General features: G+C 43.1%; 1 protein-coding gene across 4 annotated transcripts; it reads left to right on the top strand.

The window, feature by feature from the left end:
- Positions 1-921: 921 nt before the first annotated feature.
- GLYR1 (glyoxylate reductase 1 homolog) lies at positions 922-27642 on the top strand. Of its 4 annotated transcripts, XM_030459540.1 has the most exons (17): positions 964-1047; positions 1932-2024; positions 3161-3197; positions 4416-4495; positions 10772-10910; positions 11490-11732; positions 14663-14749; positions 15578-15634; positions 16693-16743; positions 16859-16932; positions 18724-18823; positions 20270-20380; positions 21357-21458; positions 22528-22690; positions 23108-23287; positions 23751-23875; positions 24225-24650. In XM_030459540.1, exons 5-17 carry the CDS (start codon positions 10824-10826, stop codon positions 24297-24299), a joined length of 1455 nt encoding a protein of 484 aa, XP_030315400.1. In that variant the 5' UTR covers positions 964-1047; positions 1932-2024; positions 3161-3197; positions 4416-4495; positions 10772-10823; the 3' UTR covers positions 24300-24650. The 4 variants fall into 4 exon arrangements, with proteins under 4 accessions (XP_030315398.1, XP_030315399.1, XP_030315401.1 ...); XM_030459538.1 differs by lacking the exon at positions 1932-2024 and having other exon boundaries at positions 922-1047; positions 24225-27642; XM_030459539.1 differs by lacking the exon at positions 1932-2024 and having other exon boundaries at positions 922-1047; positions 21360-21458.
- Positions 27643-27932: the final 290 nt, after the last annotated feature.

Below are 27932 nucleotides of genomic sequence, written 5' to 3'. Positions count from 1 at the left end.
TGAAAAAAAGAGGGGAGCTGTAACAAGGAGGACATGCTTACTTAAGATGACAAATGCCAATTTAGATTAAGATGGTAAACTTCACCCCAATTTAGGAGAAAGAGCAATTGCAGCACTTATAACAGGAAGCACAGTGGGTAGCTCGTATCTCGGGCGATGCAGCACAGGTATCAAGCTCTTGCCCTTTCAGGCACCTACATTTAGGTTTCTGTGGGAGCACAGCGTGGAAAAGGACATAAGAATGCTTGGAAAATTGTGAAATTCGCTCAGTCCAGTTCGCAGCACCAAACACTGCAAAGTCATCAGGAAAAATTGATGCAACTCTTCACCAGTCGGCTACAGCAGCAGAGCGACCGCAAGTCGTGTTCTAAAACCTACAACCTCCTAATTTGGCCTAGCGGGGGGCACTGGGAAACACAGGTGCAGGTCACAAATGTCCCCTGGTATCCAGACACCCCGAACAGCCGGAATCCTGATAGTGACTTCTCTTGGGTAGCAACAGGATCGATTCTCCGTTTGTTTTCCTTAAAGCAAAGCAAAGAAAAAAGCAAACCCCTTCACTCCGGGGTTGCTGTGGAGACCTTTGTGGCAGGAGCTCAGAGCCCAGCTCCCTTTGCTACAGAGGGGACCCCCGGCACAAACCGGGAGCGGGGGCAGCACACACCGGAGCGCCCGCCGAAGCAGCAGCGACCCACGGGCCACGTCCAGCGTGCTGCTCAGCACCACGGCTCCACGCCTGACGGTTCCCCGTGGGCTGCCGGTTCCGGGAAAAACCACTGCGGGGCCTCTGGGAGGCGGGGCCTGCCCCCGCCAGCCAGCCTCCATCATCCCGGTTCCGCCATCCCGGTTCGGTATCTCCAATCGGTTCGGCCGCCGCAGTCCCGCCCCGGGGGAGCGGCCGCGGGTGTCCTGCCCGCCCACGTGACGGCGCTGCCCAATCCCCGCCGCCCCCCCGGCCCGTCCTGTCCCGGCAGCCCGCGCGCGGTGCGGCGGTGGCTCTGTCGGTAAAATGGCGGCCGTGAGTCTGAGGCTCGGAGATCTGGTGTGGTGAGTGGCGGCCTAGCCCGGGGGCGGCGGGGGCCGAGGCGCAGGCGGGCGGCGGTGTTGGGCGGCGGGGCAGATACCGCTGGCGGTATCTTGGGGGAGCCAGGCTGAGGCTTCGCCTGTCGGAGCGAAGGTGCGGGCGGGGCGGCAGCGGGGCTGTGCCCAGCCCGACGGAGCGCGATGCGAACCGGGCAAGGCCCCGGTAGCTGCGGGGAAGTCTGAGGTGCGGGTGGGGAGCGGCTTGGCGGAGCGGGCAGAGGTTCTGGCAGGCGCTGTCCCTCGGGGGCGGTATGAAGAAGGGCGGCGGTAGGAAGCTGCCTGGGCCCGGGGCTGGAGCGGGCCTAGGGGAGGCGAGCTCGGTTCTTAGCCGGGCCGGCACCGGAGACTAACGGGAGGCGGCGCTTAACCTGTGTAAGATGGAGGGGGGATGTGTGTGTGTGTGTGTGTGTGAGGAGAGGGGGACAGAGGGGCGATCATTGCGGGGCGCGGTTGGAAATACGGCTTCTTCCCAAGGTAGGTGAGAACAGGGACATCAGTGAGTGAGTAGTGGTGTAGGGAGAGCAGCAATACCGTTTCTTGGCAGTGCTTTAATGAAGCAACGCAACAGCCTGGGAAAGCCGCGGGTTCTTGCAGGTTGAAGCGCCCCTGTTGAAGCTCACAGAAGCCTTTTTCCTGAATCACGCGTTTTACACTCAAATAGTCAGAGAGCTGTGTTTTTTTGTGTGTCCTGGTCAGGAGAACTGAGGGGATTCTATGGAGCCCTGGAAGCCCTGATTTTGAAGAGCATAGGCTCTACTCTACTTGACAGGCCAGGGTGTCCTGCTGGGGCTTGCAAGAAGTAGCTAATCCCCAACACGCAAGTGCATGCATTTATATTTATATCCCAGATAAAAAGAAGCGTGTTCTCCAGGCTGTGACAACTGCAGTTTCTCATCCGAAAAATTGACAGTGCTGTGAAGTTTTCTATTTTATATAGCAAAGTAAGTAAAGATTGGTTCCTTCTAGCAAATTTTTTTTTTTCTCAAACAAGCATTTCAGGAGTGGACTGCTCACAGTGTTGAAATGCAGATTATCCTCCTTTAAATTCGTACGTGACAACTAGCACAGGTACTGACCCTAAAGCCATCTCAGAAGAATGGTAGCAAAAAGGCAAAAACAAGCAAAAGGCTTTTATGAATATCTTGATCAGTAAAAGAATGGAAGCATCGAATATGAGATGTGGTCATGGTTACAGATTTTGGCAGTGTTCCTGCCTAACCATCACTGCCAAATCTGTGTAGCACTGCCAGCTCAGAAAGGGCTGCAGTGCTACTTGCATGAGAGGCTTTGGTTCAGGAACTGGCAGGCTCCACAGGTTCTCTGTCAGTCTTTTGCAAAACAAGGACAGATAAATTGTGTGAGAGCACTGCAGCCTGAGTAAGTGACAAGGTTAAGATGATGATAGAGCTACCATGCTGAGAGTTAAGACTAATGTCTCTTCTTCCTTCTGCACTTTTGTGCAGTTTTTGTAATGGTAATACTTGCAAGTGTAGGAAACAAACTGTTCAGCCTTTCTTATGGCTCTTTTTAATTTAGCACATCTTACTGGGGTAGCAAGCACCTTAAAAAAACAATAATGGAACACCTGTTGAGGGGAGTCTGCCATTAATGCTTTCCTGTGAGAACTTGTAAGAATCTTAGCTCTCTGAGCTGGAAGTCAGAGGCTCACTTCTTTGCTCACTGGACTGTTCAGTCCAGGTGGATTTAAGTTACCAGCCTGAACTTCAGTTTGATTGCCTGCATCCAGACTTTTTCAGGTTCCTTGTGAAGGAATATCCAGTTTTACAGGACTAATAAGCACTATAGCATAGCACTGTATCTTCCAGGCAGTAGTTAGGCTGCTGTTGTTCTTTTCACTTTAATTCTGATAGTAGGGTGAGTTAATGCAGACTGTTTAGAGGCTTAGTGTAAGTGTAGGTATGTAACAATTCCAAAGCTTGTGTGTCTTGCCTTTCACAGTAGGTTTTGACTGTAAGTTGTAACTGTCTTAATAGGAAAAATATGATGCAATGTAAAAAGACATGAAATAGTTCAGTTTTCTCTATTTCTGGTGAATAATACTTTGTTTTTATTGTAGGGGGAAGCTGGGCCGGTATCCCCCATGGCCAGGAAAGGTGAGCTATGATTGTTGCTTTTTTTAAAATTGTTGCTTTCTTAGATTTTGGTTTTTGGTTTTGTTGGGTTTTTTTTTTCTGTGCAGAGAAAGCTTTGCCTGAAAGTATTTCAGTTATGGATCTAATGCTGGTTTTGTTTGTTTGTTGTTGTTCTGTGTGGTTTTTTATTTAATGGCTTTTGTTGTTTTGAGGTTTTTTAAGGTATATGCCCCCCAAATCTGAACTGTGAACCTGTTTAGGGCTTTATTTGATCTAGAAGCTCAGCCTGTCACTAACAGCTGTTAGTTCAAACGGAATGAAAAGCAACAGAGAGCAGTTCATCCAGCTCTGGAACTGATTTGTGTTTCCCAGATTTAGTTATTTAATCCCTGTAATTTTCTGCAAAACAGGTTTTTTTTCTTCCCATTGGTTAATTGGTTAAATGCACTGTGTTAAATAATAGAAATCAGGAGTGGCTTCTGAAGATACTGTGTTAGAGCTATGTTTTTTGAGTAATGAATGTAGGGAATACTTCTGGTTTGGATGGGGCTTTCTTCTGATGGAAGGACAGAAATTTTTTTAAAAAAGACAATTATATGTGTAATATTTTATTATTCCTGCTTCTCTGAAAGAACTTTGTTTTCCTTTTTGGAATAGGAATGAGCAGTGCTAAGATAACAGCATGTGGCAGGGAAAAGGGTTGTCAGTATGACTGACAACCACAAACATTTGGTTATTGGATCAAGTTAAGTCCAGGCTCCCTGCAGTCTTTCAGGTGCCACCTGTGTAACAGAATGACAGCTTTTCTTTTAACTAATATTTTAAACTTTATAAGCAATTTATTTGGTGAATAAAGGCAGCTTTAAATATAAATTTTAAAAGATACCAAAGTGGAACAAGCATTTGCTAATGCCATATGGCTCTCTCAATTAATAATAATAATAATCATCATCATCATCATCTTGTGTGTTGGGGGTAGGGAGAAGAAAACTTCATGAAGAATGTAGGGATTTGTCAGTGGAGTTTGGGTGACTTTTCACTTTCCTGCCGCATACCCATATCTAAGGAATTACATGGGTTATATATTTACTTGCAAGACATAACAGATTCAAGTTCTCATCCTAGTCAGGTTTAGAAAAAGCATAAGAAAAAAATCTACAATAGTTGTAACATGTGACAGCAGCTCACAGAGTAGATTTTCTTTATGTGCTTTTAACTTTCACTTCTAATCACCTTCAGATTGTTAATCCACCTAAAGATCTGAAGAAACCTCGTGGGAAGAAGTGCTTCTTTGTGAAGTTTTTTGGAACAGAAGATCAGTATGTACCTGCTTGTTTTCATCTGGTGACAATACTGTGCCATAAAATATGGATCTTTCATGAAGAAACTTTTACTAACACAGTGCATGAGTGTCTTTGATCTACAAGCAATCATGTTAGGATCTTAGTTGCCACTGTGAAGGGAAGTTCTTGATTACTTGGGGAATAGGTGTGACTTTGTTGGATTTAGCACCTGACCATGCATGAGAAAGGTACAACTAAGAGCATTAATTTGGTTTTCTGCCAGAAAAAGAGAACAACTATATAGCTGCCATTTGTAAAAGAATATATTGTCATGCTTAGTGACTGCTGGCTTTGCTTTGGGAAGACTTTTTACAGTGCAGGAAAGCCAAAGTAGTTGTAGACGACCTTTTTGAAAGGTGGAATTTATTGATTCCAAACACTGATGCAAAATCATAGTTGTTTTAGATTTAGACAACTTATAAATTTGAAAAAAAAAAAACTCAGAAAACCAAGAACTTTGGTATTTCACAAAACTGAAAATTATTTTGCCCATTTTTCAGTTTTCCCCTTTATTTTCTGCTATTTTGCATTGTCATGCAATAAAGTAGAAAAATTACAAATATCTATGAAAGACCAGAAAACCCTTTACTTTCTTTTTTTAAAAAAAAAGGTAACAAGAAATGAGAGCATTTAGTGCATATTTCTTAAGGAAATTATTTTGAATATTTGAAATATTTTTGCTCATTATTTAAAACCCACTTTCTTTTGAGATCTGAGGTCTCAGCTTGGTGGAGTAGAAGTGAAAGCTGCAGACTATGAGGGAGCTTTGTTGGATCTCTAGTAAGGCGAAGCAGGAAAAGGTTGATTTGGGAGCAGAGTTTTTTTGGTGGAGGTGCTGTTGTTAAACATGGTTATTTGAACTAACTGAGTTCTGAAAGTTGAGGAGATTGGCTGCTTCTATCCTGACTGTTTTCTCTATTCTTGTTTTTCATAATACTGAATCAAATACAGAGATGGTTTGTATTAAGACAAGTTTGTAAAAAGTGATCAAATGTCTGGAGCACTGTAGCTGAGATTAGCAGCATGATTGCAGACGAGGAGTTCAGACCTACAAAATAATCGGATTTCTTACATGAATCCAGAGCTCTGGCTGGGGACAATCCTGTCATCTGGCACAGTGAGGCAGTGTGATTGTTGTCATGTCCCTCCCTCCCCCCTGTCTCCAGCTTGTGAAACGTAATCGCTTCCTGCTAGACAGTTTTGATGTAGAGATTTGCTCACTTTGACTGGCATACCATACTTGAAAATTAAATAACAATTGGCCCCTTCATTCTTCTTTTAAAATGATTCTGATAGGCTGAAGAGAGAGAAGCTTGTGTGCCTGTTCTGTCCTTGGAACCTTACAGAATGCTTGGATTAGAACTCTGCTGTTCTAACCAGTGTGGGGCTTGAAAAAATCCTTATCTTTGAGCTATAAGAGAAAAATCCCTTTGTTTTCTGCAAGTAAACTGAAGTGTTTTGCAAATACTTTTTTTTTGAGGTGTATATAAACAATAAGAGAAAATAAGTAACTGATGTCACTGCCCTACATACTGAACAGCATGAGAAATAGGAGGTCACAAAGCTCTGTCAGTGACTGTAGTCCATGTGTGAGTGCACTGACTCACACTGATATTCTATTGCACGTTGCTTCTGTTTTGAAGGTTGTGTGCTGATGCTACTCTACTGCTAATCCATTTTTACTACTGTTTTTTTCTTTATTCTGACAATGTTTAGCAGCTTAGAGTCTGGATATAAGATACCTTCCTGTTGTCCAGTGTGTGTGCTATTTGCTGAGTGGATTCCCTCTCACAAACTTTAGAGGATGGTTACCAGCCAGTTTGTTGGTGGGTGGGCAATCTCAAATTTGATCTTTCTTCTGAGGATCTCCAGAAGACTGCTGTGGCCAGAAACTCCACCATTTCAGGCTAGTAAAAAATTGTTTCCTCACGACTTAAGTGGCTCCAGTTTGCCCTACCAAAGATTAAGGAGAAAGCTGCTTAGAAGTAAGAACTGGCATGTGTGCATCTAAGCAGAGAGAACAGATGAATAAGAACATTCTGTTGAGTTTGGAAGTGGTTTTGGTGTAGTGTATAGATAGGTTTTGTTTGTTTGTGTAATCCTGAATATTTTTGGATACAGGACACAAGAAAATGCATTTTTCTTGTGAATTGAATACTAATTTTGGCCCCGTGTGATGCTGCAGGGACTAAGGAAGTTCATTAACTGGAAGGCTGTAAGTGATTTTGGCCAAAGATGTACAAGTGAGAACATAAGTGCATTCAGGCTGTTCTTTAAGATCTGGCTTTTGGGGAAGTTTCTAGTGAGCTCTGTGCTCCTTATGCTTATTCTGTTGGAGTTGGTAGCTTCTGTCACTTTGAAAGTAATAGGGTTTCTGGAAGTTAAGGATTCTCTACCCATGGAAGAAGAATTTGCTTATTTGTTTATAACCTTTGAAGTACCTCTATAGTTTATAACAGTGAAAGCCACCTTGATGTTCATAGTGGTGATATATTATCTCTGTCCTATTTGAAATTATTCCCTTAGTTGTGCTACACACATTTATATAATGTCTCTTACTAACTTGTTCTCCACATTGATAAGGTGATTTTTCCAGTTAGCTTAGTTCTTTTTCTGAGTGTACCTTCTCAGAGTCACATTAAAAGGCATCTTAAATGAAGAAGAGTTGATGTTTCCTTCTAGTAGGCCTGACAGGCATATTAAGAGCATCCAATTATGGGACGATGAACAGCCATTCTGAGTCTTTCTAAACAGAAGTGGAACTTTGACCTCTTATCTGTGTTTCTAGCTGTGCTTTTCAGATAGTTTTTAAGATGCCCTTTTATTTCACAGGCTACAGTCGTGTCCTCAAAGCTCTGTAGATCATTCCAGTAGTCAAGTTCTGCAGTGTAAGAACTTGCATATTGCTATATACATGCATTTATTGCTTTTAGTAGTTAGAATTAATAGACTGGCAAGCCCATAGTCTACAAGTCATTCCTGGTTTGCTTCATCCAGTTCAAAATAGTCATATATTTTGTGGTCTGCTTGGAAATACTTTGACATTGTCAGAACTAAAATAACAATTGCTTTGAAGGTATCATTCTACTCTGTTTTGTAGAAGTACTTAGGAGAGTCCTGGAGTGATCTGGGGTATGTGTACAAACATTTCCCCTCCCAGCCCACCCCCTCGTCCCCTCTAGATATTCTCTAACAGCCAAATGGTCTTGCAGGTTTATCCAAGTCTTAAGAAGCTGGGGCAGTCCTTTCTTACTCAACACCTTTTTGAAGCATTGTCACAAAGAAATAGTCTCACTAAATGTGGTAGAGTCAAGGGGCACTTCCTGACTTGATATATTAAGGAAAAAATGGGAGGAAGCTTGCAGTCCAAGATAAGTATAATAATCTGCAGCCTGTTTCCATCAGGCACAGTGATTTTAGAGCAGCACTCGTTGCTTCCCCTGCCTCAACATCCTGTTGGGGTGCAAACATGTACCCTCCTTTTCTGCCTCTGTTCTCCCTGGTTTTTAAGGAGAGAGAAACTTAGGAATGTAGTCCATCTAAAATGTTTTTTCAGGTCCTGACATCAGATAACACTTGCTTAAAGTTTGCCAGGTGTTGGACTTGGTACACTGGCAATTTGAGGAGGCAGAGGGTGCAGGCTGAGCTGGGGGAGAGCCAGCTTGCATGGCTGGTGTTTCTCAGGTGGATTATCCCATGCAGAGCTCTCTGCTGCTCTAGACAGACTGTTGTGTAGCAGAGCCAGCTGGAATGTTGTTGGGCAGTTCTGCAGACAGAGTGCCATAGCTGAAAAATCACTGCAGTCAAAACTTTTTCACCTCTTACTGTTATCTTTGTTTGTGTAAGTGCATTGCAAGTTTTTTTTATTGCACAAATTTGAACAATCTAATATTTAAAATTTCTTTCAGTGTTGCCCCGTGGCTTGTTTTCTTACTAAGTATCAATTTCTTTTAGCAGCATGGATGTGTAATTAAATTTAGTGAGGGAATTTTTTTCCCCTTAAGAGCTTTACACAGTGAATTCCAAAGCTCAGCCACTTGGTTTATTTATTTACTTTTTCTTTTTTTTTTTAACTGGTGAAAATTGGGGCATTCCCTTTAAAAATCAGGAAACCCATCTTGATTTCTCTGTGAGCTCACACATGCTGGGCTCATAAAGCAGTTTTCTTTTGGCTTCCAGTTTGGTTGTGCTGGCATTAATGTGGGCATCTAAACTACTACAGTGTAAAACTTTATGAAGTTTTTCCCATGCTGTACTAAGAAATAGAAACTCAGAGATACAGTGCCACTTTTCCATCCCTGTCAGTAAAGCTTGCAAAAAGTAAGTATTTGTGGATATTCTTCCACTTTTATTTCTTCAAGTTATTTAGCTCATTCTGTGAATACAACTTCCTCTTAATCATGACATCTTCAGGAATGTAATGTCACTCACAATACTGTTCTAGGGCATTAATTCACTGCTGAGTCAAAAGGAAAAAGTACTTTTATATCTTACATCCTAAAGACCTTTTATTTAAATATTGGCCTTCATTGGCTTTGAGGCTTCTAGCTCTTTGGCCTGAGGGATCACAAGTGCCAAGATGAACCTTTGAAGCCAGGAACCAGAAAACTTTGTGCTTCAGACTTTGTTCATACCAAAGAAGTAATGAGAAAGGAAGCTAATGAACATGTGCAGTGAAGAGAGAAACCTAAGGGTAGGTAGAAAGAAGTTATTTTTATTTAGTAATTAAAATCTGACAGCGAGACTTTACATGCTTTATGATATTGTGCTCCAAAATTTTGGGGTTTTTTTAATACACTTGATTGAAAGGCTTCTCGTGAGCTGATGTTCTCTGGTACCTAGAGATACTTTGTTTTGAGTGCCAGGCATAAGAGCTTTACCATGTAAGAGAATTTAAGGTATGTTTTACTATAATGTCTGAGCACCTAGGAGGGAATAGCTGCTGGATGGCAGGCTCTAGCCTGAAACTAGTGATTTGACTTGTTAGATTCTGTTAAGTTAGTCTTTACAAAGATGTGAATGAAGCAAAAGGATTCTTCTTTGCCTGCAGAAGAGTACTGGGTTCTGCTTCCAGGCTTTGGTGGAGGAATGGTGTGTGCATGGAAGGGATGCTGGCATTTTTTGCTGTCACTTCTGGCAGGAGGCCTCATACCTCCAAATGCAACCCAGAAAGCTCCAGTCTAACTTAAGCAAGTTTCTGACATGAACAATTGCTAATGCCAGTGAAGAGAAAGATCTCCATGAAGCTTTAAAAAGTTTAGTGGGCTTTTCTGCTTTGTGAAGAGAGGACAAGAAAGATCCAGCAAAGCATTATTATTGTTGTTACTAACTATGTTCACCTTCATGTTCAGTTATCACATGATGCTTAGAGTGTCTGAAAGGGCAGCTGTTAAACCTGCTTACAGGAGCTATACCACACTAGAGAATATTAAAACCCTATAATCATGCCTAGTCAGTGTTCATAACACAGAGATGTTTTGGGACTAGAGAAAATCAGTTTGGCTTTTTTTTTTTACTGTGTGGTGGCTGAGCAGCTCTGTGCTAAGAAGGCACTTTTGGCTATCCTGGCTCAGGAAAAGCTTTTCTAAAACTTCACAGGCCTGTATGCAGTAGGATAGAAAGAGCTTTGTAACAGTGTGGCTGGGCTTGAATTTTGTGAGAGGGACAGGTAGTCAGCAGCAATGTTAACAGCAGAGGTTTTCCCCGGAGCTGCAGTTAAGGAATGGTAGAAGAATTTGTCAACCTGATGGGGAGTGGAGTTGTCACCCTGTACTTGACCACTTAACCATTTGGTAAACAGCAAGAAGTCCTCTTTAACATCAGTGGAAGCCATTGGAGCTTGCTCACAGGACTGCAGGCAGGTGAATACTCTGCCACTTACCAGTTTATCTTAAAACAGCAACAGTGAAGAAAACTGCTCTTTTTCCTCAAAAGTGAAAATGATGTCTCTGTGCAGAATATTTAGATACATCAGAAATGTGTTTACAAGTGAGCTGTTTTTTGTGAATGCTGTATATGTGGTCAAGTCTATTGTGAGATACAAAATTTTGGGGTTTTTTTCCCCAGTTTTTCCTGACTTACATGTGAACAAGGGACTGGTGGCTAAGAATTGTTATGTGGCTTCTGCTTTCAGAAACCTCTGGAGCAGATTCGTGTTATTGGCTACATTATGAGGAGATGTGATTCTGGGTGTTCCCAACAGAAAGTTGCTGTTTGGAAAAAAACTTTTTTTTAATTCTGTTTTGGTTTTAGTGCTTGGATCAAAGTGGAACAGCTGAAGCCCTATCACCCTCACAAAGAGGAAATGATCAAAATTAACAAGGGTAAGCGCTTCCAGCAAGCCGTGGATGCTGTGGAAGAGTTTCTTAGAAAAAACAAAGGCAAGGACCAGGTGAGTGAATGTTTTCTACTGTGAGCATCAAAAAAAGTCTTGGCATGAATAATGGTCAGATGTGAAAGGATTTTCTTGCCTCTGGCAAGATGTGAAGGAGGTTCGTTTTCATTCCTGCTTTTGTTTTTTTTTCCATGTCCTCTCTTCTTCCCCATTGAGTCTTGATTGGTGGGGAAAAAAAAAGTGTTGTAAAACTTCTGGAGAAACTGAAGAGACTAATTGAATTGCTTATGATGATTTGATAAATTAGTCCTAAGTCTTGGGCTATAGAATGTGGTATCTACTAATCTTGTCTTTAGTGTATTGGAGGTGCATATATGTTCATGCGTTCCCAGCGAGTCATCTGGTGGCCTGTTCTGTTGCTCACTTCCTTAAACCAGAGTGATTTTTCAGGACAACTAAACAGGAACTTCACTCACCGACTTCAGAGGGCTAACAACTATCTAGTTTTCAAGTTGCAGTGCTGCTGGTTTGCTTCACAGTAATCAGCACAGGGTCCTTCACATCCTTGGTTTTGCATGAAAGTCATACCAGCTCTTCTCTTCTTTCCTTACCATCTTCTATTCTGTAATCTCTCAGGCCTCTTCCCATAACTCCAGTGAAGAGAAGAATCGCCGTAATTCCAGTGAAGAGAGAGGCAAGCAATCTGCTGGTGAAGAGAAACGCAAAACCAGTTTGTCTGAAGGGAAGTTGAAGAAGGGCACTGGGGAAGGCAAAAAGAGGGTCTCTTCTGTATCGTCAGAGAGAGGATCAAAATCACCTTTGAAAAGAGCCCAGGATCAGAGCCCCCGAAAGCGGGGGCGTCCGCCAAAGGATGAGAAGGTTTGTGTTGTGCATGTCTGCCAGTGCCCTGTGGACTTTGCAGACGGACTCTAGGGTTGATTGGCACCTTAACTAACAGGCCAGCAGGAAGAGTCAGTTCAGTATCAGTTGTTTTTTTAAAGCTGTTCCACCTCTAGACCATTTGGCTTCCTGATACTTCTGGCAAGCTTATGGGTGATTCTTCTTGTAATTTTTACCAATTAGTTGTTCTGAGTGGCTCTATTCATTATCTTTGAGAGGACTTTGAATTCTGTATCATGAGGCTTCACCTTTCTTCTTGCCATCTCTGCAGTTCAGTTTGTGTGGGAAGGTTTAGTGAAGAGATGTGGGTCTTAATTAGATTCCTGACTTCTCCCATCTCATCTACCTTGTATGAGTCAGTGATTAGTAATTACTCAGCTTCACCCTCAGTACTTACAGAGGATGGGGTATGCTTAACGGGTAGGTCTTAAAGAAGAATCTCTATATCCTGGGGAATCTACCAGAAGAATTAATTGTATTAATTTCAACCTGTGTGCTATAGGATATATTTTCATCCTCCATTATAAAGGTCCAACCTAGGAGCATTTTTATTTTATCCTCATTACTTCGCTGTTAGTCTGGATATTGTGGCAGCAGTGATAGCCACCAATACTTTGTTTTCCCTCATCCAGAGTTCCAGCCTTTTTATTTATTGTGGAACTCACTGTTGTGGTCCAGAACTTCCTTTTCCAAATGGATAATTATTTCAGTGGATTGTTACAATGCACATGCTCCACCGGAGACTACACCTGAAGACCATGGGGAGACTTCAGCTGATGCACCATGCAGCGGCCTGCTTGCTCACCTTTGCTTCAGAGGGATCAAGTTATGCTGTGCTTCACAGTCTTTGCTTTCAGTGCTCTTCAGAATGCAAATCAAGATGGTAGTCTCTGATCTCCAGAATTCTGAATGGATTGGCCTTCGCTGGTTGAACAGCAAACTCTCTCTTGATGCAGTAAAATGTGGAGGAAACACTAGCTGTGGTTTTTTTTCTTTAGAGGCAGCTTCTGTTAAATCAGGCTGTACAATAGAGCTCTCCAGTTTCTCCTTTTGGGGGGGAGTTGCAGGAGGGGAGGAGGAATAAATATATATTTGGAATCTCCTTATAATTACAGAACTTGTCACTTGACTGATACAAGAAAACATTTTACTGGCAATGTAGTTTCACATTTCAAAGTGTCTTGCTATAAGCATGTTCTGTCTTCACATATTTCTATTAAAATAAGCCACAGGGCTTTTTTTTCCACTTGGAAAATGCTTTTAAGCATTGTCTTTGAGATGGATTCATTCTAAAATGGATCAAAACTAAAAGGTGGGAGAATGCTGATTGTGCAGACGAATTATATGCTTAGGTTTTACTGTATTATCAACCTTGGGGCATCAGAGTTCTTTGAGTGAATTAATTGTGGTAGTAGAAATTATTTTGATGGCAAATTGCAAGTTCAGTGGTTTTAAACATCTTACCACAAAGAGGTGGCCAGCTGTGTGATAAGTGTCTGGCAACAGACCATGAAAATAAGCAGGCTAATGTAGGAAAGTAGCCTTATGGCTTCTGGGAAGGTAATGTACTGACAATTAAAGAAGCTGTCAGGAAAATATAACAGTACTGCCTTATTACTGTTTTCAACCTGTGAAACAATTTTAAAATTTTGTCATCTTCTTGCCTGGTTCTCATAATCTCTCCTGAACTTCTAGCCCTGTGATAGAAGACAGTTATGTCTCTATCCTGATTTACTGCAGTGTTGAGATTTGGGTTTTTTGCCACGTCCCAGTTGAAATTCTGGCTATCCAAGTAATAAGGATGCACCAAATTCAAGGATCTGAGGTGTGCTCCATCTAGAAATGCTCTGTAGGCATAAATAAGCATTCAAATACTCTCGTTTTGAGGCCTATATGACTATTTTCAGAGGACCAACATGACTTCATAGGTATCAAAACAGGTTTCATCCATGCTTTACCAGTTGAAACAGCAACGTGGTCTGTGCAGGTCTCTCTAGAACAAATGACACTTCAGTGTTGGAGACTTAAGTTGTCCTTGGTAATCTCCAGGAGTCTTGTTCTTACCTTTTTTGCAAACAGTGCCCTTCTCTTCTGGTTCTGTGTGGACACTGAGGTGTGTTGTGCACTTCTAAAATCCCTTCCTGAGGGGATATAATGTGATTCCATTTCTGAATCATTTCAGGGTGATGAAACAGAAAAGTCCTGTACATTCTTTTTCTATAGCATAAAGACCTGTAAGTCTTTAGCATGTCTATGACCTATAGCATAAAGACTTTTTTTAACCTATATATATCTTGAGGAAATAAGAGAGATAAAGTATAATCTGCTTAACAGTAAAAAAACTTGACCTTTAAGTGTTGTTATTATCATGACATTACAAATCACAGCCCATTGAGAGAATGGGGCAGTCTGCATATTTGTGTCTGTCTCATGGATTCTTTAGACTTGCACAGATGGGACTGTTAGTCTCATGCTTTGAAGTTTCTCATGTTAACTGGTAGGCTAATTGTTTTATGACAGTGGAGGATGAGAAGAGTTCAGACCTCTGACTGGTGATGTTCTTCACCCATTTATTTAGTGTTTTGCATCCATCAGAGGAAAATGCTGGATCAAGTGTGTTTGCTTCTCTGCTCATTGCATTATTACACAAGTGTGATAATTGCTCTAACATATGAAGTTTGGATTCTCCAGAAGCCATAACTGTTGTTGAATTCCTTCATGTGTTCTTCACCTCACCTGTGTTGATAATGGTGCTGTGTGTTTCAGTATGAACTCTTCATGGAAAGGCATGTGAAATGGAAGACATTCGTAGTGCTTTTCAAAACTGTGTCTGTGCTCATATGATCAACGTACTGTGGCCAGCCACTGAGCCAGGCTGTAAGCTCTCTCTGATCCTCCTGTTTCCTCAGGACCTTACAATTCCAGAGTCCAGTACAGTGAAGAGGGTGATGGCTGGAACAGTGGCTGGATTTAAATGGCCCCCGAGCGTCAGTGAGGTGAGAAACTTTACAACATACACAGCCTAGGAACTGAGCTTGTGGAAACAAATATAGAACCTTTTGTCTGGGATGTAAAATAGTGAGATCTTCCTCCTGTAGGAACAAAGTAAGACACTTGTTTGTCTTTCTGGAGCATGACAAAGCTAGACAATATCCTGGGAAGTTCAGAACTGTGCTGGGGAGTGAGATTTCAGTATCCGTGGAACCGTTTGAAGATTCACACTTTACTTGCTGCACTTGTTTTTGCACTTCTTGTTTCAAAAGTATTTCTGGGACCAGCTTCCCAAAGCAGGAGGAGATGCCATGGATCATCTCTCCTTGTCTGTTTACTGTTGTATGACATGGTTTCATTTGGCTTAGCTCATAAGCAGCTTTAATTTTTGTGCATAAATAAACAAGTTGTCAGTAAAGCAGAGTAAGAGCAGAATGATGCTCAATGGGGAGGTCAGATACCTGGACCTACAGTCCTTGTTAATATAATTTCCAGCCAGTTCCCAGAAGTTCTAAGGAGCTCCTTGGACCCTGGAAAGTTAGTGGTTTTATTCCCGTGGGAGGAGGAAGAAGCAGGATACAAGATTTCTTCCTCCCATGTCAATCTTGGTGATTGGTTTTCTTATAGATGCCCAAAAATGAGGAATTGCTATGGTTTTGAGAATGAAAAACAATGTAAATTGCTGGATTGCAACAGCCTGTTTGATACAGCTGATACATTTCATATTATCCACCTCAATCTATTGTTCTGGTGCAGACAGGAGAAAAGGAAATGATTCTGTGGTTGCTCAGTGACTGGGAATGTTTCTGAACTTGTACTTTCTCTCTTTGTAGCCTGTGAAGGACAGTGATCCACACTTTCATCACTTCCTACTGAGCCAGACAGAGAAGGTGAGGATTTGGCATCCAGGATCATTCTGCTGGTCTGTCCAGCTTGGCATCCTGCCCTTTGCTGGGACTAAGTACAAGGAGTACACATTAAGAACTTCCAGATTCTCTTCTTTGGGGACCAGTTGCAATTAGGCTCTTGCATGCAATCCTGTAGTTCAATTGCTTCCTAATCTCATGGTTTAGAATGATTTACCACTGAGCACAGTGAATAGTTTAATTAAAATACGTTGCACAAGGATTTCACAGATCTGTAGTAGTGAATTTGTAGATTGAATATTGAGGGGTAGGGAAGGTTCTTCTGTCCAAAAACCCAGTTGTTTGATTGTCTGGTTGTCCTACAGTTCCTTCACCTGGAGGAACTTGTCAATTAGCAGGAGAATTTTCAGGATCAGAAGAGCTGTATGTAAAATGTAACCAATTTGTCTTCTGAGAGTAAGAAGCCTTGCAGGATTTTATCTTCAGCAGTGAACATCAGGAGGAAAAGGAAAGATCAGATTAAGTGAAAAGGGATTTATATCAGCTGAAGATCTGGGCAGAACCAGAAGGATTAAGAGCTGCTAACTAGTTTCAATCTAGACAAACTCACAATAAGCAGCATGGGAAGGAGCAGCCTTCACCTTAATGTTTTTTCAAAGCCAGATGCCTTCTCATTAACAAGAAGGTTTTGTTCCCCAGCTGCACTGACATACTGAGCATATGTATGAGGCAAGGTGCTCTATGGCAGGCCCCAGACAGCTTCATTTTCTCCAGGCCAAATGTGAGAGTAGGGGTGCCCTGGAGCCTCTGGTGGAGCCTGTTGTGTCAGCTACAGAAAGGAGCTTGCAGTACCTGTATCAGAAGACAGGCTGAACTGCTGGGGCAGGGTGGGAAAGGAAGAGCTTGGTATGTTGCAGTAGGTTTTGGGGTTTATTTTCTCCCACTGAGGGAAGTCTGAGAGTTTTCCTGCTTTGCATCTGGTGGTGGGTGGGTGAGTGAGCTGCCTGTTTCTATGGTCTTGTTTGCTCATGGGAGCAAATCAGCACTGTCCTTCCCCTGAGTACTTTCTCTTCCCCACACAGCCAGCTGTCTGCTATCAAGCCATCACAAAGAAGCTGAAGGTTTGTGAAGAGGTAAGGCAGATCTTGGTTTTGATAGATTTTCCTCGTTTTCATGAGGACTTGCAGCTCCTCCAGAGCTGTGCACTCTACTTTTTTTTCCCCTTCCCTTCCCCCTCACCCCTCCCAGGAAACAGGATCCACCTCCATCCAGGCAGCAGACAGCACAGCAGTCAATGGCAGTATCACTCCTACAGACAAAAAGTAAGATCTCCAACACACTTCAGCCATTTCCCTTCCTTTTTCTCCTTCCCAGCTCATACATGCAGCCATTATCCAGCTTGTCACTAAGAATAAATAAACCTAACATTTCCCTCTAACTACAGATCTCCTCTGTCCTTGTGTGAAACTCTGGTTTGGTGGGCAGGGGGGAGGGAGACAGGCAGCTAAAACCAAACAGGGCTGTACAGTAGAAGAATTCAGCATAAGGTCTGGCCTGGATACATTTGCAATTCAGAGCTCTTCTGTAGTTGCCCTTTTCCTGTAGGGCATCCTGCAGAACGTATTTCTGAATGCCATATGAGGCAGAAAGATAAAAGATATCTTTCTCCAGTAGTGCCTGGCAGTTGAGTGGGGTTGTTTAATCGCTCTCATGAGCACGTAGAAATCAAGAGGAAGAGGGAGGCATGTTCTCCCAGCACAAGAGCTTTGCTGTGTAGCACGTGAGCTTTCTGGTTTCTTCTCATGTCCCCCTCCTCCTTTCTCGGGTGAGAGAAGCCTGGCTGGAGCTTCCTGTTTCACTCTGTAACTTCCGCTCTGTTCAAATCGAGTTCAGGCCACAGCTTGCTGTTTGCTGTTGGGGTCCTTCTCATGGGATGTCAGTTCTCAACTGTACTCCAGGGCAACAAGAGTAACAATGAAGCTGTTCAGGTAAAACAGTCTCTCAGGAAACTGTGGCTCAGGTGGGTTGGGAGGAAAAGACTGTCTCTTCTGTTTCAGAGACTGGAAAAAAGGCAGCCCTTGTTTGGGCTGGTTAAGGAGCCTATAGCAGCTTGCACTGACTTGGTTTGCTCTGACAGAAGGTAGAATGACTAGCTAAGAGAGTGCAGGTGGCTTACAGAAGCCACAGTGTGTCCATACTGTAGCTAATTCTGAAGACATAACCGGAGATTTTGATGTTGTTGTGAAGTTACCTTAGATGTGTTACTGATCATTTCAGAATCTCCTACTAGAATGGTGGCTTTGGTCTGATGTATTAAGGGAGCTTTGCAGAGGAATTCCTCCTGCAGGATAGAACTTGCTAGTGCAGTGTTTTTCTTGAAGGAGAGGAGCAGAATTCTTGCCAGCTTTGAGGGGGGCTGTAGGACAGGCAGGCAGATAGCTGCTGATTTTGGGCTGTGGTGTTGTTGCTTACTGTGACCTGTAACAGGCCTGTTACTCCTTTCTTTCTGTGTCTGTCCAAAATCACAGCTGCAGACAGGAACTAGGTCTTTGTTCTGTGCGTGATGCTTAGCTTAGCCCTAGCTCAGCTTTATTAAAATAAAAAAATATAATTCAATGGTATAAGCAAGTCATTGTATCTATGACTTTGTTTGAAAACCAGGAGACTAGTTAGAGAAGGACGTGCTGATCTCTGTTCAATTTCAGTAAGGTGATGGCTGGCAATGAATGTCACAGGAGCAGCAATTTTCATAAAACAAACAACCCCCCTGCAAACAAACCAAGAAAAAAACCCAGACCACCCAAACCTTTATTATCTAGGTATTATTAGGTAGTCTTCTAAAGCAGGAAGTTCTGCAGAAAAATCAGGGGTGCTTAGTAAACAAAATAAACAGCAGCTTGCTTTTAGTGTTCAGTATCTGCCCATTTGGAATGGGTGGCATAAAAATCCTCTTATTCTGCCTGTGGCCATGATGGAACATACTTGGTTTTGTTGTGATGTCAGGATATTTTTTGCTGTTGATGCTCCAGGGTTTGCCCTTCATCGTTTTGAAGACCTTGAGAGGCTGATAGCAATTGCTTTCTGTTGCACAAATGTTTATCTCTTCCCCTCAGGATAGGATTTCTGGGACTTGGCCTGATGGGAAGTGGCATTGTCTCCAACTTACTGAAGATGGGTCACACTGTCACAGTCTGGAACCGGACTGCTGAGAAGGTAGGCATGTGCTTAAGGTACAGATGATACTGAACCTTTTCTAAACATGTAGTTGCCACCTCTAGCTCAGGGAGACCTGGGGGTGGATGCCAAAGAAACACAAGTATATGCTTGCCAACTTGTTCTGTTACTATTTTCTAGGTGCTTGTTGGGTGCCACTTTTGACTAGACAAAGCTGTAGTCTCTCCTGGTATGGTCACTGATGTGAACAGTGGCCACACAATTACCATTTTGTATGAAATGAGAGAGCTGCCAGAACAATTACAACTTTGTGTTGAGGAATGCAGGGTAAAAATGCCTCTGGTGATGTAAATAACCAGGTCATTTTGTCATGGAGCTTGGCACAAAGGCCACATGCTGGAGAGTTGATTCTAGGGATGGGATGGTAAGATGCACTGCTTGACCACAGCTTCATTACACATTTGCTGTGCTGTTCATGTTGTGGTAAAAAAGGTTCTGCTGAAAATCTGCTGTGTCATAAGACCACGATGGGAAGAGTTTTATAAGTGCATTCAAAGTGAAAATGGAGCCTGTTACACTTCTGTTCTAGCCAGTAGTATTCTTTGTAGTGGAGGAGGAAAAGCAGTTAACTGAGGTAGGTGTGGTACTCAGGTAATACTGAGGAAAGCAGAAAAGGTGCTGCAGTTCCTTTGTTAAAAGGGTTTAAAAGATTTTTTTTCTAATAACTGCAAAACATGGACAGTATGAGGAGATAGGGTAAGAAGGAGCAAGATTTTGAAGCCCTCTAGAGTAGCCCTCTAGAATGCATCTCGGCCTCAGCTGTGCCAAATTCCTGTTCCCTGTACAAAAAACCCTTTTGCTACATCTGTTAAGCAGTTTTGTTTCTTCATCTCTCCTCCCAAGCCCACAATGTTGAGTATCTTATCATTTCACCTGTGTTCTCATTTCCTGTGTGTTTACTGCAAACTTTTTCACTTGGTGTTTCAGAAAAGTAGCAAAAGAGACCTGTTTGTGTGTGTGTTTGTGTGTGTGTTTGTGTGTGTGTTTGTGTGTGTGTTTGTGTGTGTGTTTGTGTGTGTGTTTGTGTGTGTGTTTGTGTGTGTGTTTGTGTGTGTGTTTGTGTGTGTGTTTGTGTGTGTGTGTGTGTGTGTGTGTGTGTGTGTGTGTGTGTGTGTTTGTGTGTGTGTGTGTTTGTGTGTGTGTGTGTGTGTGTGTGTGTGTTTGTGTGTGTGTGTTTGTGTGTGTGTGTTTGTGTGTGTGTGTTTGTGTGTGTGTGTGTGTGTGTGTGTTTGTGTGTGTGTGTGTGTGTGTGTGTTTGTGTGTGTGTTCAGACAAACCAGCAGAAGACAGCCCAGTTCTGAAGTAATTAATATTCTGACTCCTTTTTACTTTGGTTCAGCAGCAGAGTTTGTCTCAGCAAGATGCTAGAGAATTCCTTTACTCTGTACTTAATTTTTCTTATGTTTGGCTTTGTGACTTTTGCAGTGTGATTTGTTCATCCAGGAGGGGGCACGGCTGGGAAGAACCCCCGCTGAAGTTGTCTCCACCTGTGACATCACCTTTGCCTGTGTATCAGATCCAAAAGCAGCAAAGGATGTAAGGATTAGCTCTTATTTTTCCCCCAGCAGGTGGACAAGATACAGTTGCTGTGTGCCCATTCCCATTCCTACCAACCCCACTTGCCTGCATCATTTTAGATGCTGGGAAGTGCCTCTGTGTGAAAATAAATGTCCAAACAAAAAAAATAAAGGTTAAAAAGATAATCCATAGACATAGAATTGGCTGGGTTGGAAGGGACCTCAGAGATCATCAAGTCCAACCCTTGATCCACTTGTGGTTTGAAGATCTGCTTTATACTAATTGAGGCCTGAGGTTGTTAGTGAATTTGCTCAAGTGGTTGGGAGTTCTCAGCTGTTCTCTCCCCTCACCCACTTTTCAGGGATTTCTGAAATGTGGACAAATCTTAACCTGTCATAGAATCATAGAATTGGCTGGGTTGGAAGGGACCTCAGAGATCATCAAGTCCAACCCTTGATCCACTACTACTGCAGTTCCCAGCCCATGGCACTCAGTGCCACATCCAGGCTCTTTGGAAAGATCTCCAGACACGGAGAATCCACTACTTCCCTGGGCAGCCCATTCCAATGTCTGATCACCCTCTCCATAAAGAAATTCTTTCTAATATACAACCTAAACCTCCCCTGGCACAACTTGAGACCCTGCCCTCTTGTCTTGTTGAAAGTCGTCTGGCAAAAGAGCCCAACCTCCCCCTGGCTCCAACCTCCTTTCAGGGAGTTGGAGAGAGTGATGAGGTCTCCCCTGAGCCTCCTCTTCTCCAGCCTGAACACCCCCAGCTCTCTCAGCCTCTCTTCATAGGATATGTGCTTAAGTCCCTTCACCAGCTTAGTTGCTCTCTTTTGGACCTGCTCCAGGACCTTGATATCCTTCCTGAGCTGAGGGGCAGTTTAAACCTCCCCTGGGAGGGGGGGTTTTGGTATCCCCCTGCTCTCCTGCAGGATTGGGGTTTCTCTGCAGACACCCTATTGCTTTACCGCTATTCTCTTCCCCACAGCTGGTGCTGGGTCCGAGTGGAGTGTTGCAGGGCATTCGCCCCGGGAAGTGCTACGTGGATATGTCCACTGTGGATGCAGAGACAGTCACAGAGCTGGCCCAGGTAATCACACTGAACTTGTAACATCTGTGCTCAGCAGTACTGCAGTTCTTGTGTCAGGTGGTAAGCTGTTGATAATAAAGTTGTTCCTGAAGATTTTGGGGCTTTTTTTTAGCAGACACTCAAGTCCCAGGCAAATAAGACAAAATACAGGCAAATAAGACAAAATAAACTGTCACATCTTGACCAGCAAACAAAGTTGCATGAGATGCTCTCTGCTGCTAATAGCAAAGCCTGTAGATTTGGCAGGGCTGTTAGCTGTCACCAATGCAAACAGCCAGACAGATTTTAATCTTTCAAGATGTATTTTATAGCGAGATTGGTATTCTGTAGACTGGAGATGAAAGCACTGTCTGGATTAATAATAGTCTTTAAATTGATAAAATGCATAATCTGCTTGTTTTAAATGTTCTGTTAGGGGAAAAAGAATGCTTTCATGTTTCATTCTGTAGAAATGCTTTTACAGAGAGAGTTTCTCTAGAGGTGTTGTGATTATTTCTGATGTGATATCTTTGATTTCCTCTTTGCTATCTTGATTGCTGCCCTCTGCCCTGAAGGCAGCAGGTGTTGTTGCATGAGGAAGGGGAGATAGATGATTTCGGTGAAGTTCTAAGTAGATTTATTGGTAGCGTAAGTTTTGGGAACAGTCATACATATTAGTAAACATCTGGTTGCAGAGATCTGTCAAAGGCCTTTCCTCTTTGGGGAAATACCATAACAGTCAATCTACTGAGATTCCTACACCATATGAACAACTTCAGCATTCATTCCTTGGCCATTATGGGGTCCTGTGGCAAAAGCACCTCAGTTGAGCTGCTTAAAACATGCAGAGTATTGATGGGTGCAGGAAAGTGTTGCTGAAGTGTGAGGGCAACTTCTGGTCTCAAGTTGCCTTCTTGGGTTGCAGCACATCATGTGTTTGTGCTTTCCTCTCGTTATATGTCTGAGCTGCTTGTTCTGCTTTAAAATTCTGTCCTCGGGGACAGGAATGCTCTGAACAACACTCCTGCTGTGCTGCATACTCAACATCAGTGCCTGCTGCTCGTGCTAACCAGGTTTGCTCTTTTTCCAGGTGATAGTGTCCCGGGGTGGTCGCTTTTTGGAAGCACCAGTCTCGGGAAACCAGCAGTTATCTAATGATGGGATGCTTGTGATCCTGGCAGCTGGTGACAGGGGTTTATATGAGGACTGCAGTAGCTGTTTCCAAGCAATGGGGAAGACCTCTTTTTTCCTAGGTAACTGAAACACCAGGGCCTTGATAGCAGTCTCTTAGTCAGTGCAAAGGCTGAGAATTCTAGCAAGGAGATTGAGAGGCCTGTGTGTCATCTGTTTCTTGTCTCCTTGGGCAGTATGGGAAACTGGCCTGCTCTTCTGGAACTTGATCAGTTTCAGAGCCTCCAGCCTAAGCTTTATTTTTTGAATACTGGCTCATTTTGGAGGATCTGTGATGCTAAATCATTTGTTATGATTTCTCCATTCCTTTGAGTGCTTTCAAAATGGGTGAGTTTTCAAAGTATTTCTGGGCGGGGGTGGGGGGAGAACTGTCAAGTGCTTGATATGGAAAGCCTGGTAGTGTTAATCCTGTGTGGGAGGGGGAGGAAGGCTGCTGTATCTCTTCTGGAGGAATGCCCAGTGGTATGTCTCACTCCCAGGTGAAGTAGGCAATGCTGCCAAGATGATGCTGATTGTGAACATGGTCCAAGGCAGCTTCATGGCAACAATAGCAGAAGGACTGACTTTGGCTCAAGTGACTGGCCAGTCCCAGCAGACCCTTCTGGATATCCTCAATCAGGGACAACTTGCCAGCATCTTCCTGGACCAGAAGTGCCAAAGTAAAGTTCTCTTACATTGTTTTACTGTAGGATATATGCCCCTCCCTAGCAACGCTTCAGTTAATGGCAGAAGGGAGAAAATAATTGTCCTGTCCTCATCAGTGTGGGATTCTGGGTATTTTAAGCATTCTGGAGATGAAGAGCCAAGTTCCATTCCTTCCCTTTCATAGCCAGGGCTTCTGAGAGTACACCCCAAGCTCTGCATTGTCTGCAGACTACTTAGGACTCCAGTTCACAGTGAGGATTTCATTGGGGCAGGGTTATAAGTGAAATGAAAGGCAAGCTGCTTAGAAATCTGAGCTCACTTTGTCATTGAGCAGTAGTGACATTATCTGCTGTGACCACATGAAGATAGAGAGCAGAAGAGCTAAAAGGGAAGTTTGGTGTTGAATTGCATGCCCTTGCAGCCTGAGCTTGATTTACTTTTGCTGTGCTTACTTTTTGCATGCATTCCTTTCAACAGATATCTTGCAAGGAAACTTTAAACCAGATTTCTACTTAAAATACATACAGAAGGATCTTAGATTAGCTATTGCACTGGGCGATTCTGTCAACCACCCAACTCCCATGGCAGCTGCTGCCAATGAGGTAAGAGCTATTTGCTGTTCATGATGCTCAGAATTTCTTCAATAGAGCCATTTGTCAGCAAGAGACAAAAACCTAAGAGTTGCATCATCTCTAAGACAAAGAGTGACTGAAATATGTTTTCCCTAGGATGGGATTGGGTTTCTTGTGATGGTAGAAGCTGTTAGAATGTCACAGGAGTAAACAGAAGTTGGCTTCAGCCAGACCTGGTGCACTGTGATCTGCACTGCTCTAATAACTTGACGTATTATGCAGTTCTCTGGTTTGCAGTGGTCAGCAAAGTCATTTTTCTGCTAAGCAAAGGCTTCAGACAAGAGCAGACACTGACCCTTTTCTAATTTCTCTTCTCTAGGTCTATAAACGAGCAAAAGCGTTGGACCAGTCAGACAACGACATGTCTGCAGTGTACAGGGCCTACATCCACTAGGCTGCACCATTCTTACTGTTAATACTATGATTATTGATTAATATTATTATGATACTGGGTTTTAACTCTGGACCAGTCCATCTCTGTCTCTCCATTTCCTTTTATACACAGACTTTGAGATCTGCCATGGAGGCAGCTGCTGCAGTGAGCCTTCCCCTGGTGGCAGAAGGGGGGGAGGAGGGAGGCTCAGTTTGTTGCAGTCTAATTAGAGAAATCCATGCCATGCACTGACAGTCATGGAACAGAACAGTGGCGGCTTGTTCAGAAGCTCTGAGGCAACTCTGCCAGAAATCTGCTGCTTGGCTGCTTTTATTTTCCTCTTTGTATGCTTGTCCAAGATGCTGTTTCTAATGATCCTTTTTCTCTTTTGCTGTGAAATAATGTGCGTGTTGGACTCTCTGCATCAAGGGGACAGGTGACATACATCCCATCTACCTGTGAATAGCACTAAAGTCCTTGGTCCCAAGTAAGGGGAGGAGCATTCCTGTTAATCGGCCACTGTTAGAGAACAAAGCACCTCCCATGGAGGAGAATGGCAGTTCCAGAAGGTAATGGGGTTGCATGCAAGACTGTCTTGATTCTGGTTTTTTTTTAAACTTCCACCTCCCCAGCACCGTGATGGAGGAGTTCTTCATACTGTTAAGAACAGATTGCATCCATGTCTTCCCCTGTACAGACAACTATAGCTTAGGGAACACAAAAATCCTTGCTGAAAATGAGAGAATGCCAGTGTAAATTAGTCTCCTAAAAGGCTAATCAGAGCTGCCCAGCCCACAGACAGCATTGGAGATCAACACATTTGCATAGGAAACTGCAAGAGGAACATAGCCTAAAACTGGGCCAGAGATATTTTATTTGGAGAAGGAACACACCTTAGAGTTGCTCCTGGCATTAGCTTATGTGGGGGTTTTTTTGGGGTTTTTTTTGTTTCGTTTTTTTGGGGGGGGGGTTTGGTTTTTTTTTACCCTTGTAGTCTATAATTACAAAGGTGTCTGGAGTTGTAGCAGTGTCACAAGCAGAGTGATGAGTTTGGAAGGGGTGAGAGGAATGATCATGGAGTCAAGAGGTTGAGGGTGCTGAGCTCTGGCCTTTGCATGGTCATTATATCTCTTAGCCTGTTTGCCCATCTTTAAAGGTGGGTGATGATTACCTACCTCACAGGGATATTTTGTGTCCTGATTAGTGATCTATATACATGTCAGGTTTTCCATACATGTTCCTAGTGTTGCTATTATGGGTACAACACTAGCACAGCATGAGACTTTTTCCTGTACCTGTGACTCTGCTTGTGGCCAGATACCAGAGATTAGTAATTAAAAGAGGAGGCAAAGGCCATTGCTGAGCTTTAGTCTAGAGATGTGGGACTTGAACTGCAGATGCCAGGGCTAGAAAGCAGAGATGCTGTCTGTGTTGATAGCAGACCAACCCAGAGTCCAAAGGATGCCTGTCTCTCTCAGAATGCACAGAATGTGGTTTGTGTGTTTTCCTCTCTTTTAAATTGTGCTCAGTATTAGCCTTTTAGGATGGTTCTTGCATTTTAGATTTGAGAGGTAGTAAAATGCCAGTAAGAAACTTCATTGGCCAAAATCACTTCTCAGTGGCACAATCTCCCTTGGGTTGGGATTCTGAAAGGAAAGAAAGCAAATTGAAATTACACCCTTTTCCTTTAAATCCACGAGTTTTGCCCTTTCTACTGTCTTATTTTTCTAGGAACTTAAGGGTTGTGTAGGGAGATTTTCCTGTGGGTTAGGATTTCTTGCCAATCCTGCTTTGTGCAACACGTGCATATGGTTCAGAGGCACCTTAGTAAGAAAAAGTATCAGATACCCATTATGGATCATGACATCTAACACCCAGTGCTGTAGATGTTACTTTGTTGGATATTTCACTTCCTGCAATCACTATTTATGGGCTAATCTTGTGTTCTGCATTATGTCCTGTGGTGAACATCTCCCAGCAACAGATCTGTTGGACATCACATTGCCTGTTTGTCAGTGATATGTGTGAACAATAGGAGTAATACATACATATTTCTTTGGCAGTGCAACTGTCAGCCTGCATGTAGATATTCATATTAAAGACACATGTAACTACCCATGATAACCAGCCATCTGCCTGCTTTTGACACACTTGTGTTTCCCCCATCCAGAAGGATTCAGCTTTTAGTCCTTGGTTCAGCATCCCACGGTTAAGAAATCCCTTAGATGAATTGTGTATTGAGGGCATCTGGGGGAAATTTGTATTTTGGGGTCAGGAGATAATATCACAGGTTTTACAGTGCAAGGCATTTTGGGGAGGAAGAGGGAGGTACTGTCTGTCTCACCTCCAGTTGGGAGTGGAACTGTGCTGAGCCAGTGCAGCAACATTCCCAGCCTGTCCCTGCAGAGGTCTGTTGGTGAAGGTGAATGGGTCTGAGCAAAGAAAATGGAGGATCTCCCTCTTTTTGACTTTGTGGTGCCTCTGGATAGAGTGAGAACACTTGAAAGGAGCTCTCAAGTCCCCTGAAGGGTTTGTCAGTGGTAGTTCAAAGAACTATATGTGTGAGTGGGAGAACCACTCCTTGAGCACCTCACTGCTTCAGGTTTTGTTTTCCAGAAATACTGTAGTTGTCAAAAATGGAGATGGTTATTTCAGTGAGAGTGCCAGGTGCAGCTGAACACTCATTTATCCTGGGAAGGTCTGGCTGCAGCCTGCTGGAGAGGGATGCAGGGAGGGTGTGGGGTTGCCCAGCCAGCTGTAACCATAGGCAGGCCAGGGGGGAGGAGGAGACGTGAGAGCTCTGAGATGGATGTGAAGTGTGGAAGAGGGATGGAAATGGTGAAAACTGGAGTGCTGCAGGTGCTGTTTGGGATTGCCTCGTGCTGATCTCACTCGGATTCTTGTATTTATGTCTGTTACCTCTGAATATGGATCTTAATCTGTTCCTAGGCCTGAGATTTGGGGGAGGGGAGGGAGGGGGGGAAAGCTGTGGATTGAGAGATGCTCTAATAAAACTGGCTAGTCAATGTTGTCTTAATATTGTTGACAATTCTGTAAAGTTTCTTTTTATGAGAATTTCTGTTTTAGCGATTTTGCTTTTTTTTTTTTTTTTGACTCCCTCCTTTTCAAAGAGAAAATGTGACACTTGTGAAAAGCTTGTAAGAAAAGCAGTTTCATTTTTCCTCAATGATAGATCTTATAGTTAATTAAGGTTGTGAATTTTTATTTTTTGCCTTGTTTTTAATTAACGTTTGTCATTCAGAATAGGATGTGTGAAGATGTTTAAATGGCAAAACAAAGTTTTTTTTTGTGCAATTAACAAAAGCTACTGGCAAAAAGAATAAAACCTTTCTTGGTAACACAATGTGCTTGTGGCAGTTTCTAAAGCTGATGGAACCTAAAGGACTTATGTTCCTCAAAACAGTTAAATATCAGAGTAGCAGAACAGCAGCATCCTGAGAGCCTTCTGGTCATCACAGAAACCTGATCTTGTCAGGGAAGCACTTACAAAGGATGAATTTGGATAAATTGCAGCTTCCCCAGGCTGGTGTTGCTTGAGTGTTGGGGTTCTGGTGTCTCAGTCTGGAGCATCCTGCATGGAGCATCCTGCCTTCCCGTGTGGGAGCTTTGTGAGCACTGATGGAAACCACCTCA

Source organism: Calypte anna, chromosome 14 (genome assembly GCF_003957555.1).
Source record: "Calypte anna isolate BGI_N300 chromosome 14, bCalAnn1_v1.p, whole genome shotgun sequence".
NCBI classification, from domain to species: domain Eukaryota; kingdom Metazoa; phylum Chordata; class Aves; order Apodiformes; family Trochilidae; genus Calypte; species Calypte anna.
Note: the sequence above shows the minus strand (reverse complement) of the source record. Positions and strands in the feature narration are given on the sequence as shown.

Coding starts and splice junctions, on each gene's coding strand:
- GLYR1 (XM_030459538.1), top strand. CDS start 1,010: ATGGCGGCCGTGAGTCTGAGGCTCGGAGATCTGGTGTG. Junction 4,496..10,771: donor TTTTTTGGAACAGAAGATCA/GTATGTACCTGC, acceptor TTTTGGTTTTAG/TGCTTGGATCAAAGTGGAAC. Junction 14,750..15,577: donor GGCCCCCGAGCGTCAGTGAG/GTGAGAAACTTT, acceptor CTCTCTTTGTAG/CCTGTGAAGGACAGTGATCC.